Source organism: Arachis stenosperma, chromosome 1 (assembly GCF_014773155.1).
Source record: "Arachis stenosperma cultivar V10309 chromosome 1, arast.V10309.gnm1.PFL2, whole genome shotgun sequence".
Classification (NCBI taxonomy): Eukaryota; Viridiplantae; Streptophyta; class Magnoliopsida; order Fabales; family Fabaceae; genus Arachis; species Arachis stenosperma.
The window spans coordinates 101420028-101440122 of record NC_080377.1 but is presented as its reverse complement, the minus strand read 5'-3'; the positions used below and the strand labels follow the sequence as shown (position 1 = coordinate 101440122).

Here is a 20095-nt window from a genome sequence, read left to right as displayed (position 1 = left end):
ATTTATTAAAATAAAATATTTAAAAATTGTTACTAATAATATTATTAAAGACATGTATTAACTATATCATTTTATTATTTAACGAAGTATACAACATTTTCAAGGTGAATCTCACACTAAATTTAATGTTTAGAAAATGTACGTCAAGTCGTCAACTGAACATTTGAGTACACAGAAGTTCTATTTTTTGTAAGGGTAAATTCAACTTTTGAAATGCATGTTTCGTGCACTGACTTCTGAGTGGGCTGTTGAAGCATAGTAATTTATATTTGTCTTCACTTGCCTCATTTGTAGTTTAGTGTTTAACTAGAAATAATAAGTCTAATAACATGGTTTACCAAGGGAAGGGTTAAGATTAAGAAACAAAAAGAGCAATTGTATTTGTATTGTAACGTTGATTAGTCATATCATGTCACATAAACTTGTAAATGATATAGATTTAATTTGGCGGGGTTAAGAGGTAGTTGGGGAAGGCATAACTAACCGGCTTGGCAGATAAGGTCAAAGTAGTTGGTGGAGTTGACTGAAACTACAAGGAGAGTGAGAGAAAGAACGAAGGTCAAGAACTTCAAGGCCAAAGCGGTGGCAGAGAAATCAGAGATGGCAACCAAAGGTAGCAATTCGATTCATAGGTCAAGTTCCCGGCCACTACTGGATCTAAGCAAAGCAGAGATTCAAGGGAATGTGGAAGAGAAGTATCCAACTATTTTGTTGCCGAATCAATCTGATGATCTATCCCACCTTGCTCTTGACATTGGAGGTGTAGTGATTCAGATTCATACTCTTTTTTTTTTGGTGACTCTTCAGATTCATACTCTTGATTCAGCATTTAATTTATCTTTTGATATTGAAATTATTTGCTGTTTACTACTTTGATATTAGATAATTGCAATGATTTTGTGGGAACTTCCTCTTTCAACCCATAGAGTATATTTGAGAGTATATCTTACTTAAATCCCTAATATTGTGGAACTGAATAACATGCCTGAAACTAGTTATTTAAATTGTATGGACAGGATCTTTAATAAAGTTGGTTTACTTTTCAAGACATGAAGGCCAATCAACGAATGATAAAAGGATGAAAATTTTGAAGGATAAACTTGGAATTCTCAATGGAAACAGGAGAAGTTATCCTATTCTTGGTGGGAGGCTTCACTTTGTGAAATTCGAAACAAACAAGATTAATGAGTGTTTAGAATTCATTTATTCAAAGAAGCTTCACTGTGGTGGTTAGTTTCACTTCACTGACTTATTAACTTGTTTGGATAGTGTCATATCTACACTACTTTTTTCAGTTCCTAACTTTATTTCCCTGGCTTAGGATGGGAGTCCCATCATTCTGATTCTACAAATGACCAGAATGCCGTAATTAAGGTAAATATGATTCAAACAATTTTACTTTTGCAGTACTAAGTTGCATTTTCTCTTGCCTTGCTAGTATGATAAATTATCCTTAACGTCTGTATTTTAGTTTATTTAGATGTGTGAGGGACAGGATACAGTCTGTGTTCTACCTTTTACATTAGGAAGTAGGTACTGCAAAACGAGAATTAGCTGAATCCATTAACAGTTTTATATGTTACTATGATTATGATGATTGTAGTTCCCTACTTAATTAATGCATTCATTTTGTGACAAAGGCTACTGGAGGTGGGGCATACAAGTTTGCTGACCTTTTCAAAGAAAGACTTGGGATTAGTCTTGACAAAGAAGATGAAATGGATTGTCTTGTAGCAGGAGCAAACTTCTTGCTTAAGGTGGATCTAATTTTTAGAATCATCTATTTATTTTGTGTTTTGTTTTGTTTTCATAATCATCTTGAGAAGTTTCAAAATCGTTGCATTTTTTCTTACATGATACGAAATTATGAACAATTATAATGTCTTATCTTTGGGAACATTTGAACGCATATTCTGGGCCGTTAATTCCATCTCTTGTCAATAATTCGATTGTTCTACGTCTTCTTAGTAGGCAATTCGTCATGAGGCTTATACACACATGGAAGGCCAAAAAGAGTTTATTCAAATTGACCCGAATGATCTATTTCCTTATCTTCTGGTTAACATTGGATCAGGTGTTAGTATGATCAAGGTATGCCTTATACCTATTTTGTTCCTCATTACTCATTGTTTCTTTGTTTTCTTTCATTATGACACACAGATGATTATCTATATACTCTTGATCTGCTTTTACATAGGTTGATGGCGACGGTAAATTTGAGAGGGTTAGCGGGACAAACGTCGGCGGTGGAACTTACTGGGGATTGGGAAGACTGTTAACAAATTGTAGCAGGTCATTTTTCTAATTACTTTTCCCTCCTTTATCTACTGCTTTATATGTGAACTATTGCCATAGGGTTTGTTAAAATTAATTCCAGCTTTGATGAGTTGCTTGAGCTAAGTCAGAAAGGAGATAATAGAACCACTGACATGCTTGTTGGGGATATTTATGGCACAGACTATCCTAAGGTAAAGGTTGCACCTGATCTAATTGCAATAGAAATTCATCAAAAAATTCTCCTAATTAACTTTGTATATGGAATTGATCAACATGAGTCATTTGCATTTTTTTCATCAATCAACTTAGCTTAGTATTGTTCACTGTATATGAGAATAGATTGGCCTATCGGCATCAACCATCGCTTCAAGTTTTGGCAAGGCTACGTTAGAAAATAAGGAGCTTGAAGAGTACAGACCTGAAGATATATCACTATCTCTTCTACGAATGATTTCTTACAATATTGGCCAGGTCAGCTGGCAGTTGTAATTTTATCCATCTCTTTTCATATTGGTTCGATTCTACTGTTATATTCATTCGTGATTTAAAGTTTAAACTTTCTTCAGTGAATTAACCTTTCTACGCATTAGCTATTCAATTTCACAAAAAAGTCTATATTATTCTGCATATGAATTGTGAACCTTTCCTTTTTCAGTAAGATCTAAAGATTAATAGAATGATACGGTTATTTTGAATTTTATTGTTTTCATTTAGAAATATTTTAATGAATATCATCGATCCAAATGTTACCTATGAAAAACGACATAAAGATGATCTGTTACAGTAATTGTGTTGATCATGCTTTGTGGCATTACATTCTACCTTCAGTAGTTATCATGTTCTGTCCACTATTTATTCTTCCAATTATTACCCAACCAATTCTCTTTTACTACTTCTGTGTAGATATCTTACTTGAATGCACTGCGATTTGGGCTAAAGCGTATCTTCTTTGGAGGATTTTTTATAAGGGGCCATGCCTACACCATGGATGCAATTTCTTTTGCAGTTCATTTCTGGTACATAAATTTCCTGATGATCTCACATGGCAAGAATATTGTATATATGCTTTTACTTAAATTAAATCTTATCATGTTAAGATTCATATATTTCTCATTTAGGTCTAAAGGGACGGCACAAGCTATGTTCTTGCGGCATGAAGGATTTCTAGGAGCTTTAGGTGCATTTATGAGCTATGAAAAACATGGCTTAGATGATCTTATGGTGCATCAATTCGTTGAAAGGTTCCCAATGGGAGCTCCATATACTGGAGGCAAGATTCATGGCCCGCCGCTTAGAAATTTGAATGAGAAGGCAAGTCTTGAAAATATGTGTGCTACTGAACTACTTGAGATAAATTAACTAGTCGCATACTGTAACACACACGTTTATTATATTCACACTAATTTTACTGCTTCCAATACAGATTTCATGGATGGAAAAGTTTCTGCAAAAAGGTACCGAGATTACTGCTCCGGTGCCAATGACCCCTCCTGGAACTACTGGACTTGGGGGATTTGAAGTTCCTTTGTCAAAAGGAAGTACTCTACGTTCTGATGCCAGTGCTCTAAATGTTGGTGTTCTCCATCTAATACCAACTTTGGAGGTGTTCCCATTATTAGTAGATCCGAAAATGTATGCTTGACTACTCAACACTGTCAAGTTTTTAGAGTAAAATTCCTTTGAGCTTCTCTTTCAATGTTATAATTTAGTAATTTTAATTCCTATGGCAATGCAAAGCTACAAACAAATGGCCTTTATATTTTATTGCATGATATGTTGTTCATTCAAGGAAGCATTTCATGTTACTTATTTCATAATATACTTATAGTTGTTATCTGTCAGCATTTTAGATTTTAAGTATAGTTTTCTTTGTACAGGTATGAGCCTAATACTGTTGATCTCTCAGATCATAGTGAATTGGAGTAAGTACGTTACTCATTTATCACTTGCAAATAAGGTTTAACTTGATTGTTAATTATGGTTTCACTATTTTCTAGTGTTTTTTTTCTTCCGTGGCTAATACAGAATTCGTATATTACGTTATGTAGATATTGGTTGACAATATTATCAGAGCACTTGCCAGATCTTGTTGATAAGGTAATCATGTTTACAATATGGCATGTTACAAGCACCATAAAGTTAGACACATTAAATCATGAAAGATTACAGAGGTCCATATATCCTTTAAATGCAATAAATTAAAAATTACAGTTGAAGAAAGAAAGGAAGGTGCAATGCAAAGAATAATAATTACAAAGGATAAAAATAAAAAGGTAAACCAGGGCAGGGCAAACAAGTATGTTCAACATAGAGCTTCCCAGTGATTGAACATAACATGTGCTTTATTTGGTTTATTATTTAGTATTTACTGCCTTGCCAAACTTCTTTGAACTCTGAAGCATAATGGTTAGGAAATATAGACTAAATTTTTTTCCCCCTAAAGCAGTATATAATTGTGATGTTCTTCATTAAAACATGATAGGCTGTAGCAAGTGAAGGTGGGACTGATGATTCCAAACGTAGGGGCGATGCTTTTGCTCGTGCTTTTTCAGCTCACCTGTCAAGGTGTCATGATTTGAACCATTTGAGACTATTTAACTGCTTTGTGGTCAATCTATTGTATTAGTTAAAACGTCTAAAACCATTGCCATTTATTGTTATTGAACTGATGAAATTCTCCACCAATTGACTAGGTTGATGGAGGAGCCTGCTGCATATGGGAAGTTAGGCTTGGCCAATCTATTGGAAATGAGGGAAGAGTGCTTGAGAGAATTCCAATTCGTCGATGCCTATAGAAGTATAAAGCAGAGGTAACTACTTTTTATCAGCATTGAACTTTGAACATGAGATATAACAGATATTTGCCTGAGTGCGATAGATAAAAGAAGTAAACATGCCTGTCAATGTGAATGTGAGCTCATGTTGTTTATAGACCTTATTCTGCTAAGTATTTTACCATTGTTGATAACTTAAATTTGCAATTTATTTTATATATCTCAGGGAAAATGAGGCATCACTTGCGGTTTTGCATGACTTGTTGATGGAGCTTGACAGTCTGGATGAGGTACAGATACTTAAATATCACTATGGTGCTCTGATTATCTGAATTTTGCATTGAGAAGTCAATGGTAAATTAGTATTTTTGTGCAATACAAAGACTGGTGTATGCTATTGATATGTAATTCCGTTTTGAACAAAAGTATGTTTGATGTGTAAGTAAAGAGTGAAGGGAACAAAAGGAGAGTTCCATTTGATTCCATGCTGAGTGAAAAGTCAATCTCATCACAGATATGAAAGCTTGAAGCCTCATTTATTTCAGGAGACAAGATTACTTACTCTAATTGAAGGTGTTCTTGCTGCAAACATTTTTGACTGGGGATCTCGTGCATGTGTGGATCTCTATCATAAGGGAACTATTATAGAAATTTATCGAATGAGTCGGAACAAAATGCAGAGACCTTGGAGGGTACGTAAACATACTCATTGTGAGGGCACATGATTTTTTAAATTCTCTCAAGGTTGACATTTGTTCCAACTTTTTTTTCAACTAGGTGGATGATTTTGATGCATTTAAAGAGAGAATGCTGGGCAGTGGTGACAAGAAACCTCTCCCACATAGAAGGGCTTTACTTTTTGTAGACAATTCAGGTGCAGACATCGTTCTAGGGATGCTTCCCTTGGCGCGGGAGCTTCTTCGTCGTGGAACTGAAGTGAGTTCACTTTCTTTATTCAAGTGAATTAAGAGAAAAACAAGAAAGATATGAATTAGGAAGAAATAGTCCACAAAATATTATTTAACAAAATATTGCTATATTCTTTGTATACCAAGGAAAATCATGGAGTAAATTATGAATTCTGTGTTTGTTTTACTGCTATAATGCAATGACTTGGTCCTATGCCTATGAGTTATATGATGTGAACATGATAATAATGGTCAAGTGCAGGTAGTTTTGGTTGGAAATTCCCTTCCTGCTTTAAATGATGTGACTGCAATGGAGCTTCCTGACATAGTTGCTGAGGCTGCCAAGGTTTGTAATTATTCTCATGAATTTACTTAAGTACCTGTCATGTCATTCTAACTATTTTTCCTCCTTTGTTTCCACAACCTTCCCTTTAATTTTGTCCACTTTGAAAATACAAATAATCTGCAGCTTGAATTTATGTGATTGTTTATTTCAACGCAACAATGTGGACCTAATTCTTTGAGCTTATCTACAGCACTGTGACATACTTAGGCGAGCTGCCGAGTCTGGAGGCTTGCTTGTGGATGCAATGACCAACACATTAGACGGTTCTAAAGAAAAATTGCCTTCGGTACCCCTGATGGTTGTTGAGAATGGGTGTGGTAGTCCATGTATAGACTTCAGACAGGTCAGCTCTGAGCTGGCTGCCGCTGCTAAGGATGCTGATTTGGTGGGGGAAATTTCTATTTGTTTGACTACTTCAAAATTAAGAAAGTCAAGGAAAAAGTGTTCTAATTATAAAACTTCCTTTATTGGGCAGATAATTTTAGAAGGGATGGGTAGATCTCTTCATACCAACCTCTATGCACAGTTCAAGTGTGATGCTTTGAAGGTAAGTGGATTGCTCAGATGAATTTTGATCTTGCATTTTCATCCTTGTGATTTCAGTGTAGAATTTACTGAAGTTAATACTTCACTAAGATCTCTTGTTCGCTTGTATGATGATTTTTCCTTGTTTAAAGAACATCTTTGCTTTTTGTTACATAGATTCCTTAGTTTATTATGATACGTCAAATGGATTATCTATCTCACTTCAGTGTTTCTTCCAACCTTAATCCTTATGAGTTATCCCCTTCTTAACATATTTTTGTTTTCTTGGGAGGGGGAATTCTGTTTATCAAAGTGTTTGTCTGCCTATGTGTTGTTCTCGATTAAATCATCAAAAAACATTATTTTCTTATATTTTTTGGCAGCTCGCAATGGTGAAAAACCAAAGATTGGCAGAAAAGTTGGTTCAAGGGAACATATATGACTGTGTTTGCAAGTACGAGCCTGCTTATTGAAAGCTTCTATGTATCACTTCCATGTCTAATGCTAACAGCTTCCTAGGTTATGACCCAAATTTGATGTTTTTGTTTACCTTTCTTGTCTGGTTATGCTCTGTATAGTGTATTTTATTTTATTTTATTTTTAGGACTTAATCACCCATTTTATTTCCAAAATCATAGGAACGTAAGCAGGAAATAGATCTTCTCAATTTTTTTTAATAATTGAGGAAGTAAAGTGTGATTTTTCATCATTAATTTTATAAGTGGAACTAAAAATAAATATGAAAAAAAGAGCAATGAAGGGTTAGAGATCACACTTTACACTCTCAATTTTTTTTAACAATGAAGAGGATTCATACCCTAGACATATGATTCAACGACTTCATAAGTCTAGAGCAATTAAAGCCTTTTATTTCAAATTATACACTTTGAATACAAGTGTTAAAAACTTACTAAGTTTAGTACGTTCATAATGTAAATTACTCAGACTTAATTTTTACTAGTATTTTTACTCGCAATAACATTACAAGAATATAAATTTTTTAAAATTATGATTCACTTTGTTCTGAAAATATAGATAATGCATGACACAAAAGATTTATAAAATCAAATTATTTTTACAAAAAAAATCGTAGGTTGACAAAAGTCTCTGATTAAAAAGACCAAAGTATCTGTAGATAAAAAATCAAATAATAAGATTTTTAGTTATTACTTTTATATGAAAAAGTCTAAGTTTTTATTAATAATTAAGTTTAACATTCGTTATCTAAAATTTAAAATAATTTAATGTGTATATTTTTACATTTGATCAGGTGCTAACTATTAAGTCTGTTGCACAAATAGAAATAATTAATTTTTATACTTGCTATTTAAAAATAATATTTTTTCTCTCTATGTATATAAAAATATAATTAGATATTAACATAAAAAAATTATGCTGATAGTTATAAAATTTATTCAAAATTAATTTTTTTAAAAGGTTTAATTACTCTACATGTCGCTATTGTTTCACCGAATTTTCAATTAGGTCTTTATAATTTTTTTCTTTTCAATAGGATCCTAGACGTTAATTTTTTTTTCAATTTAAAATAGCAAACTGAATCCACCTCCAATTTTTCAAAATCCCAAAACTACCCTTGACATTTTGTAGAACCTTGGCCAACGCTTGTTCTCTGAAGTCAGTGGCGTTTCTCCTGTGTTCGCTGGTGTCGTTATCCATCTGCATCGTCGTCCTTGGTGGCGTGAGCGTCCGTCCTCCTTGGTCTATACTGCACTGCTCTACGCGGTTAGTAGCAACTCCATAACACAGACGTCACTATCGAAGTCTTGATTACCTCCACAGCTTTGGAAGAAGCTCTTCAATTTCTCTTAAACAGAATTCATTGAGCTGGAGTATTCAAGAAAGGAGAATGAAATCGAAGATGGGTAATCAGAAGCCGGAATTGAAGAACATTCTCAAAAATCCCCCAATTCGCACTCTTCTCACTTCACGTTCCAACATCGACCACAAGGTGCAAAATTCTCCTAATTAGTCTTTTTAATTTTGCGTTTTATCTCAATTTAGGGTTTTAAATTTCACTGCTACGTGTCTAATTACCCTTCGTGTATTCCGTTTTATGGATAAATGGTGAAATTTGAGTGTGAGAAAACTGAGTAAGGTTTAGGATTTTTAATTTTTGTTCTTTTGTGGTAATTCAGGATAAGCGGCGAAATTAATTTTTAATAAATAATAATATTTGATGCTTAATAAATAATAATAAATTATTATAAGTTGTAAATATTATAATATTTGAAAAGGATATAACTTAGCTAATTGTAATTGGTTACTATATTTAGTTGGCGTTAGTTATTTCAGTTAATAAGAACTGTGTTTGTGTGTAGTGTGATACGTATTCAGCCTCCTAGTTCTTTGTGGTACGTACTCAGCTTCCTAATGTCTCAAGGTTAGTATATATAAGAGTAGAGTTTGCCTCTAGTATAACACTCTTAAGATACAATACACTATTTCTCTATGTTTTTTTCACTGCTGCCTAATTTCTTCATTAGTTCTAAGAATCGTTCATGGTATCAAGAGCCTCTGGTTCAAGGATCCATGCTTCTCAATTACCTCACCCAATAACAATGTTGTTGTTTCATCTAATGCTGCTTCATCTTCTTTCACACTAAAATCATTCCAAAATCCTATCAACAACAAGCTCACGGAGCACAATTTCAAGACAAATTAAATCAAGCTCTTGCTATGATTAAGGGCTAAGATCTTCAAGATCACTTCAACAAAGATTTAATTCCAAAGCAATTTGATTCTTATGCTGATGTGCTTACTGGAACTGAATCAAAAGCCTATCAACAATGGAGGCAAGAAGATTACAATCTGATATGGTTTCTTTTGGCTTCAATGGATCAAGATTTTAACAACAAAATGGTAGAATGTATGTTTTGTTATGAAATGTGGGAAAAGTTAGAAGACGATTTCATCAAAGCTGATTAACACAAAGTCAAGCATCTCAAATCTCAACTCAAGACAATTAAGAAAGCTGGCCTCACAGTTCAAGATTACATGGCAAAGCTTAAGCACATATTTGATTCTCTTGCTGCATTAGGCAACAATCTCACACTTGAAGAACAAATAGATGTTATTATTGAAGGTATTAATAAGGATTATCAAATGTTCATCTCCACTATCGCAGTAAGATCAGAATTATTGACACTAAATGAAGTAGAAAGTATGTTATCTACACATGATCATATGCTAGAAAGATTTGGTAAACCAAATTCTATGATGGCTCAAGCAAATTTTTCACAATCCAACTTTGGAGGGAGACATGGAATAGGGGCAAGATTCACTCGTGGTGGCAGAAATTCCTTCACCAATACACAACCTGAATGCCAAGTATGTGATAGACTTGGCCACCTAGCATGGTCATGCTATCACTGTTTTGATAAGACTTTTCTATCTCCATCAAAATCACAAGGTTTTAGACCACCAATGCATCTTCAACAAACCAGAAACTTTTACAATTTTCTCTACATGATCTGTCACTCCTTCATCCGATCTTCCTCATTTCACCAACCACAAGCATACATTGTAGCACCCTCTACTGTTAGTGATGATTCTTGGCATCCAGATAGAGTCTCACACCATCTCACAATCTTGCCTCAAGCAATGAATATCATCGTTCTGAGCAAGTTATTTAGGAGATGGCTCAGGTATGAATATCTATCATTTTGGTTCATCAGACATTCTTTCTAGAGATTCTAATCATTTATTTTCTTTGAATAATCTCCTCCTCTGTACTCCTGATTTAACTAACAATCTAATAAGCGTTGGTAAATTCTGTGAGGACAATCAGGATATTTTTTGAATTCCATGCACACTCATGCTTAGTCAAACGTGAACACACTCATGAGACTCTTTTTTGCAGACAAAAAAATCAAGGCATTTACAATTTCGTCAATATTATTACATATAAAAATCACTCACCCATTATTCATAATATAGAAAATTTGTCCCTTGTAACTCTTGCACTTTATGGCATTACAGAATTCGACATGCTACACCAAAAATTGTAAATTATGTCCTCACTTAATGTAACCTTCCATTCAATAATAAAAGAGCTATTTCTTCTTATTCATCTATTAATGTTTGTGATCATTGCATGCAAGCTAAGATGCATAAACTCCCTTTTCTTATTTCTGAAATTATGTATCATAACCCTCTTGTACTTGTATACTCAAATGTTTGGGGTCCTGCCCCCATGATCTCGCATATTGGTTTTCGCTATTATGTCACCTTTATAGATGCATATTCAAGATATACATCCATATATATGCTTGTTAACAAATCACAGGTCTTAGAAGCTTTTAAACAATACAAGGCCATTATGGAAAAACCTATAGGACACTACATTAAGACCTTCCAATCAGATAAGGTAAGCAGTATTTATCTCATGCATTCAAAGGTTTTCTTTAACATCATGGAATCACACATCACTTATCTGTCCTTGCATCCCAGAACAGAATGGGCATGTTGAGAGAAAACATCGCCACAATATTGAGATAGGATTGGCAATGCTTTCTCATGCAAAAATGTCACTAACATAGTCGGACAAATCCTTTCTTACTGCCACATATATAATTAATTGTTTATCCACTATTACTCTATCTTATAAATCTCCTTTTGAGTAACTTTTGTTGTCTAAGCCAGATTATATAATGTTAAAGACATTTGGGAGTGCTTGCTTCCCACATCTTCGACCATATAATTCTGCCAAGTTCAACTACAAGTCGCACAACTGTATATTCTTAGAATATGTATCCAATCACAAAAGGCTACATGTGCCTTTCATTCACTGGTAAGACCTATATAACTCAAAATATGGATTTTCATGAACTACAATTTCCATATAATGAGCTAATCTTGAGCAAATAATCTGAGGCACCTCTTAAAAACTCATAATTTACCTTACCTTGCATACCAACAATACAAACTTTTACACATTAGCAACCTCAAACTATCCCTTCCTCTACTGTTCCTGGATTAATTGATCCTACATTATCTTCTATTACACCAAACCCTCCTAACACACAAACCAATACATCAAATATTAAATCTATTAACCTTTTTATTCTCAAAACCATTATCTGATCAACAACCTATATATGGAGTTGAAATTCATCTTCCATTATTCACCCCCCCCCCTCTCTCTCTCTCTCTCTCTCGCTAATCTTCAAAACATGACCACTAGATCTAAGAGTGACTTTTCTAGGCAAAAAAAAAAAAAAAAAAAAAAAAACAATGCTACTATCTCACATAGTCTTGATACTAAAGAAAAACAACCAATGAATGCTGCTAATGCACTTCAGATACCTAAATGGTATGAGGCTACGAAAGAGGAGTACAAGACTCTTATTAACACTCATACTTGGACTGATACGTGTTTAGGAGGCCATTAAACCCCCTTAAATTCTTATCACGGACTATTGTATCACCCCCACCAAATGCCAATATCATTCGCTGTAAGTGGGTCTTCACCATAAAGAAAAACCTTGATGGATCAATACAACAATATAAAACTCGTTTGGTGGAAAAAGGATTCCCCCAAGCTAAAAGCTTTGATTTTAATGAGGTCTTCATCCCTGTCATCAAACATGCCACGATTAGAGTTGTCCTAGCTATATCTCTATCTAGAAATTGGGTGATATGCCAATTTGACTTTAATAACGCTTTTCTAAATGAAGAGCTGCATCAAACTACTTACATGACACAACTCTTAGTCTTCGAACAAATTTCAAAAGACTTGGTGTGCAAATTAAACAAGCACCACGTGAGTGGTTTCTAAAGCTCAGCAACACCTTAAACACTTTTGGTCATTTTTACTTAACTAAGTCCGACGCTTCGTTATTTATTAGAATGGATGGCAAGAGTATCATTTACTTATTATGCTATGCAGGCGATATTATATTGACTGATAGTGATTCAAATGAAATTTCCATTATGACTCAAAAGTTAAATAACATTTTTGCATTAAAAGATCATAGGACAAGCCTCATTATTTATTGCTCTAGGTGATTAGTGGAGGCCAAAGAAGCCAAAGACTAGCACCTTCCACTTGCCAGTGGGTGAGTGCACGGTCACACTAGAAGATGCGACATATATATATGGCCCATCGATTAATGGAGAGGTTGTGATCGAAAAGCTCATGAGTTCCTACTCAACGAGAGCATGGAAATTTTTGGCAGTAAACCCAGTAGGTTCTACTAACTTCAAATGTTATATTAAGACTAATATGGGTTCACCATATTAGAGATACAGAGTGTTTAGATCCGTAGGAATCTATTTGGAGATATTTCAGGTACCATATCTTGTATTTGTTCAATACCACCCTCTTGGTGGATAAGTCAACGACCTATGTCCACGCAAAGTATCTACTATTGCTCCACGATTTTCAGGGAATTCATACTTATAACTATGGGGCAGCAACTCTTGCACATATTTACTATTCCTAGATTATTCGATGATACACTATCTTTTATTACACCAAACCCTCCTTACACACAAACCAATACACCAATTACTAAATTCATTAACCCCTTATTATCAAAACTATTATCTAATCAGTGATCTATATGTGGAGTTGATATTCAACCTCCATTAATTTAGAAGCACTTGTTGGGAGGCAACCCAACCATAGTATCTTTTGATTTTTTTTTTGTTAATTTTTAGTTCTTACTAATTTTGTCTTTACTGTTAAATGATGCATGCATAACGAGCATTTGGGAACCAAGGTTTTAACCCAAGGAGGAGATAAGTTGACGTGCTCCTCAACCATGCAATAAGAAAAAAAAATTGTTGATGTTTGAATGCATGTTGCTTCCCAGTGTTGAGTAAGGCATTTCATGGTTTGGTGAAAGAATTTTGCCTTTTGGATTCAAGTAGGAAACAAAATTGGTGTGGTAGCATGCATGCAATATAACAATGCAGTGTTAAAATAATATTCATATAGCTTAAGATTAACATGTCATGCATGCATTATTGATCTCAAGATTTGAACCAATATTGTATAGCATGAAACTAAGTTTGGTATTACAACCAACCTTAGAAGAAGTTTAATGATTGATTCATAATGAACCATGCAATATTTGGTATCCTGAGTATGCATTAAAAGGATCAAAATTGAGCAATATGATTTTGTGATATAAGGAGCGTAGAGAATGGCGTACCATGGGACAAGTTTGATGTCGAATGACGTACCACAGGACAAGTTTAATGTCGAAAGACACCAAATGACATAATTTCTGGCTTACCATGGCACAGCACTATAATAGCAGCCCACGCCTGTTACTACCATGCATATTTAACTTGTTTTGTTGTTTCCGTGGCATGCTAACCTTGTGGCATTAGACAGCAAAAAGGGCATTCGTGCGTACGCATGGCATGGGCATACGCACGATTTGAAAAAAATAGCATTCGTGCGTACACAAGACATGTCATGTGTACGAACGACAACACTTTGTCGTCCCATGCCAGTGTCTTGGCGTCCCATGCTTGATATATTTCCACATTTTTATTACTCTAAAAAAAAAGGGGTGTCGTGCATACGCATGGCTTGAGCGTACGCACTATTGCATTTTGGCATCCCACATCAAAGCTTTGCCGCTTCACCCGTGATGCATATATAAATGCGTTTTCAACCAAATCTAATGCATTACTTTATGGTCGTCCCATGACACCCATGGACATTGACGAACGGATTCTTGCGGGTCTAGAATTTTACAAATAAGCTCTCGTTGCAAGTATAGCTTCTAAACAAACAAAAATCCTTTCGTACAAAAACTTTGTTGTCACAAGTAACAAACCCCTAATAAATAATAACTGAAGTATTCAAACCTCGGGTTGTCTCTCAAGGAATTGCAGGGAAGTGTTCTTGTTATTGGTTACGTAAAGGTATATTTTGGGGTTTTTAAGATAAGATGCAAGAATAGTAAATGGCAAAAGGAATAAACTAATAACTAGAAAAACTCTTGGCAAGGTTTGAGAACTGGAAATCCTATCCTAGCTATGCTTATCAATTGTGATGAGAATTGTTTCTTACTCCCACTTAGTTAACTCTCAATGAATGAAGGAAAGTCAAGTAGACTAATCAATTTGATTCCTCAAGTCATAGTCAACTCCTAAGGAAAGACTAGCTTTAGTGGAATACAAATCAATTAGCAACTTCCAATTATCAATCAACAAAGGAGTTTGATAACTCAAGTGTTACCAATTACTCAACCAAGCCAAGAACATAGAATCCTACTCTAACCACCTTCTAAACATTTTGTCCAGCACTTGGCATGTATAAAATAAAAGCATAGAAAAGCAGCAATAGAATATTAAATCCAAACAAATACGAAATACCTCAAATTGCATTAAATAGAAACTTAGAGAGAGGGGAGAGCCTCTCTCTTTAGAAACTACATCTAAAACCTAAAATTATGTGAATGATAAGTGTTAATGATTGATTCCCCCACTCTGCAGCCTCTAATATGTGTTTTCTGGGACAAAAACTGGGTTAAAAAAAGCCCAAAAATTACCCCCAGAAATTTTTGATATGTCCAGCACGTGCCATATCACGCGTACGCGTCGTCCACGCGTACGCGTGGATTGAACTTTCACCGGGTCACGCGTACGCGTGATCCACGCAGATCACGCGTGCGCGTTGCTCAACAGTTAGGCAACTATGAAAACTTATATATCGTTACGAAGCCTCGGATGTCAGCTTTCCAATGCAACTAGAACCGTCTCATTTGGACCTCTGTAGCTCATGTTATGATCGATTGAGTGCGAAGAGGTCAGGGCTGACAACATTAGCAATTCCTTCAGCTTTTTGTATTCTTTCCACTTTTGCATGCTTCCTTTCCATCCTCTATGCCATTCCTGCCCTGTAATCTCTGAAAATACTTAACACACATATCAAGGCATTGAATGGTACTGAGAGAGGATTAAAATTAGCTAAATTAAGACCAAAGAAACATGTTTTCAATCATAGCACAAAATCAGGAAGGAAAATGTAAAACTTATAATTTCAATGAATAAGTGTGAGATTAGTGGATAAAATCCACTCAATTAAGCACAAGATGTGCCACGAAATAGTGGTGCATCAAATCTCCCCACACTTAAACATTAGCATGTCTAATGCTAAGCTCAAGAGAACTAAAAGAGTGAAGAGGAATGGTAGAAAGTACGAAATGCAACCTATCTAAATGAATGCAACTAGTATGCAAAATGTTTCTAACCACTTGGTTAAAAGTAAATAAATCTTTTAAGAACAAATATGAACTGGATTTCACTAATTTAAATCATATTTATGAAGTACAAATAGACTTGCAAGAAGAAAATAGCTCATGAAAGCCAGGAACAAAGAATCTAGCATCGACCCCTCACCGGAAGTGTATACACTCTAATCACTTAAGTGTTTAAGGTTCAATTCTCTCAAATCTCTACTAACCTTGCTTTCTAAGACTTGCTCTTCATCTAACAATCAACAAAAATTTAATGCATAGATACACATATCAAGAGGTCTTTAAGGGTTGTAATGGGGTTAGGGTCAAGGTAGGATTGTATTTGGTCAAGTGGACTAAAATCTGAATCCTTAATTAACCTAAACTTACCACCTAACTTAAGACAATCCATGTAATTAAAATGCAAAATCTAACTACCTATTAACTATGTTTTCCACATATTCATGCATCCGAATTTGAGTACAACTAATATGCATTGCTACCATCATTTACTTTGGGGCATTTTGTCCCCTTTTATTGTTGTTCACTCTTTTTTTCTTTTCTTTTTCTCTTTCTCTCTTTTTTTTTCTATTTATTTGTTTTCTTTTCCTTTATTTTTCTCAATGCATATGATTAAGGTTTTTAATGCATAAACATGTCATCAACCTTCTTTTTCACATTTTCTCAACAATATACAACACCCAATTTTCAAACCAAATATTGGCAAATCCAATTTTCCCACACTTAATTTGTGAGTACTCTTACTAGTCTAAGCTAACCAAGGATTCCAATTAGGGACATTATTATTTTACACTTAGAGTTAGTGATGAGCTAAAGTAAAGAACAAATGGGTAAAATAGGCTCAATTTTGGTTTGCAAAGGATAATGAAAAGGTTAAGGCCATATGGGTATGTTAGCTAAGTGAAACAAGGCCTCAATCACATAAGTGCATGCATACATTAAGCCATAGAAATATAGAATTAAGCAAGACAAAGATCACAATTATAGAGAGAACAACACACACCAAAATATAATATTGGTTGATAAAATACAACCAATCAAATAGGCTCAAAATCTCACTGGTTTTGTATGTTTGAGCTCTAAACCATGTTCCAATATAATATTTCTTCAAACAAGTTTAACAAAAATTTTAATTCAAATTAGTGAAATGCTATAAAAAGTTTCTTGAAAAGAATTCATCATTTCAACCAAGTAATGGTAAAATATGCACAAAATCAAACAAATATGCAATCAAACATGGAAATGCAACAATGAACCAACAAAGAAAAATAAAAATTGGTGTTGAGAAGAAAGTGACTAACCCATGGAGATTGGTATCGACCTCCCCACACTTAAAGATTGCACCGTCCTTGGTGCATGCAGAGATGTGCAAGTGGACGGGTGGCTACAACTGTTGCTTTTCACCAAAGGTTATGCAGATGAACTTGTCGGTTGCCCCCATTGAGAGGCTTTCCCTTTCCTTTCTCAGTGGCCATCCTGAAAGAAGAGAAAAGGGAGGAAGAGTAACCCAGAAACAAAGATAAGAAAACAAATAGAATATGGGTGGGTTGATGCCAAATAATGCGGATCTCAACTACATGGTAGCTACAACATGCAAGTGAGAAAATAGTAGAAGCAAATGGCATATGAATAGTGCAAAAATTACAATAATGGGGGAGAGAGTGCGGGTAATGAAAGACAATATAGGTGCATATCAATGCAAATGGAATACGAATATCATAAAAATTAGCATTGACTTATAATTAATAACACCTAACAGTTTAAAACAAGTCACAAAGCACCAAAATAATTCAAGAAAAGATGCAATAGTTGAATAAGAATATTTAACACCAGTGATAAAATAGAAAATTATAAAAGAAGATAAAAAACATGAACAAAATTAAAATGCAATGAAGGAAAGTATGCAAATGTAATATGTAAAAGGGAATGAAAGAGAATAAGGAAGGGAAGGGAGGAGAAGAAAGTAAGAAAGAAGGAGGATAGAAGAAAAGGAGAGAAGAAAGAAGGAGAAATGATAAGAGAACAAGAAACAAACGCGACGCGCGCGCATGCATCATGCGTATGCGTGAAAACTGAAATGGCCATGTGATGCGTAAGCGTCGCCCACGCGTACGCGTGAATGGCCAAAAATGAACACTGACGCGTGAGTGTCAGTCACGCGTACGCGTGACCTTTGGTCGTGCGAAACGCATGTTACCAACACCAAGGCAGCACAATTCTCGGCCAAATCACCCATTGACGCCGATTTTCCATCCATGCGTACGCGTCGCTGACGCTTACGCGTGGGTTGACTAAAATATGGGTGATGAGCACTCGTCGCCCACACGTACGCGTGGGTTGGCTTGTGCGCAAGGCACCCTTCTTGCACAACTCCCGCGCAACCTTCTGAAAGGTTTAGCGTCGCATGCGACGTGTGCGTGTGATTCACGCGCACGCATGGAACGCACTTTTCTCTCTCTATCTCTCTCTCTCTCTCTCTCTCTCTCTCTCTTTCTTTTTTTTTTATATATGCAGAATGCAGATGCTTATGCAAAAATTATGAATGAAGACTAATAAAAATAAAATAAAATAAAACTAAGGATAAAAAATGAAAGATCATACCATGGTGGGTTGTCTCCCACCTAGCACTTTTAGTTAAAGTCCTTAAGTTGGACACGTGGTGAACTCCTTGTCAAGGCGGCTTATGCTTGAACTCTTCCAGGAATTCCCACCAATGTTTGTACTTCCAGTAGCCTCCGGGATCCCAAACTAGGCGCATAATGCCTTCAAGCAAGTTGAAGCAAGTGACAAGGCCCCAAGAGTGTTGATGGCTGGAATGAATTTGGGGTCCCAAACCTTGCTTTTGTACCCATCTTGTTGTTTATTGTTCCAACCGGGTGACAAGCAACCTGAATTCTCACTGAGACTTCCAAACAACTTCCTAGACCCATTCAATCGAGCTCTACACCAACCTTTGCATTTCAACTTGGAGCATGCAAACATATTGAACCTTGCAGGACAACTCTTACCACTAACCATCTCCCTCTTACTCTTAACACTATAAAGAGCTCTAAGTTGCCCATCCGTCTCAAGCAAAGCATATTCAAGTGCACTAATTAAGCTTAGAGATGAAAGATTTACCCACTTGAATGAAGGAATGGATGGTGATGGCTTTGGGGGAGAGGTCTCCAACAACTTTGGCAAGGTGATTTCCAACTCCATGCCCTTGAGCTCTTTCTTGACAACTTCCACCTCTTTGTAAGCTTTTGTAACATTAACCTCTTCCTCTAGTTCAATGGGAGAGAGTTCAATTATAGGTAGAAACTCATTAATTATTGAAACTATCTCATGATCAACCTTTTCCAAGTCTTCAACCATGATATGCTTTGGAGGTTGTAAACCCTCCTCAACATCAAAGTCAATCGTCTTGGAAGGAGGTTCCATGACTTGAGGTTCAAATGGAGGTTCCGCATCTCCTAAATCTTCAACCACTTCCTTTTCTTCTATATTTTTGGCTTTCTCCTCTTGCTCTAGTACAAATTCTAGCTCCTCATTGTTGACTTTCACCTCTTGACAACTTCCTTCAAGGGTCTCTCCTACCGCCACCTTTAGGGCCTCCTCTAGCTTCTTGTGAAGTATGAATTCGCTAAACTGATCCCTTCTCTCTTGTTCCGGGTCAGTAGCATAATTGAGATCATGTTGCTCTTGGGTTGATGGATATGGGTATTCTTGCACAGAGGGTGGTGGTGCAATAAAGCTTGAGGGTTGAATATTGGAGGTAGACGGTTGGTCCATGTGGGATATAAGATTTTGGAGTTTAGAGGTGACACCAATGAGAGAGGTAAGTGTGTTCGCCATAGAGGTTTGAGGTGGATAGGAGGGTTCATTTGTTGGGAGAAAGGGCTCATAACACGGAGGTGGTTCCTCTTGATAAGGATATGGAGATGGTGTATATTGAGGTGGTAGTTCTAAGTATGGCTCATAAGGCTCTTGGTATGGTGGGTAAGGATTAGGGTCATATGGGGGTGTGATGAGTGGATAATTTAT

At 35.6% G+C, this 20095-nt stretch overlaps 1 protein-coding gene across 1 annotated transcript; it reads left to right on the top strand.

Moving 5' to 3' along the window:
- The first annotated feature begins 404 nt into the window (after positions 1–404).
- Positions 405–7379, top strand: LOC130970731 (pantothenate kinase 2-like). The gene is made up of 22 exons (XM_057896903.1): positions 405–760; positions 1017–1229; positions 1322–1374; positions 1641–1757; positions 1972–2091; positions 2198–2292; positions 2378–2468; positions 2617–2748; positions 3181–3293; positions 3396–3588; positions 3701–3909; positions 4155–4199; positions 4326–4374; positions 4760–4842; positions 4971–5087; positions 5278–5341; positions 5597–5743; positions 5829–5987; positions 6222–6305; positions 6496–6690; positions 6781–6852; positions 7214–7379. The coding sequence occupies exons 1-22, from the start codon at positions 601–603 to the stop codon at positions 7301–7303; spliced, it is 2601 nt and encodes an 866-aa protein (XP_057752886.1). The 5' UTR covers positions 405–600; the 3' UTR covers positions 7304–7379.
- The last annotated feature ends 12716 nt before the right edge of the window (positions 7380–20095 follow it).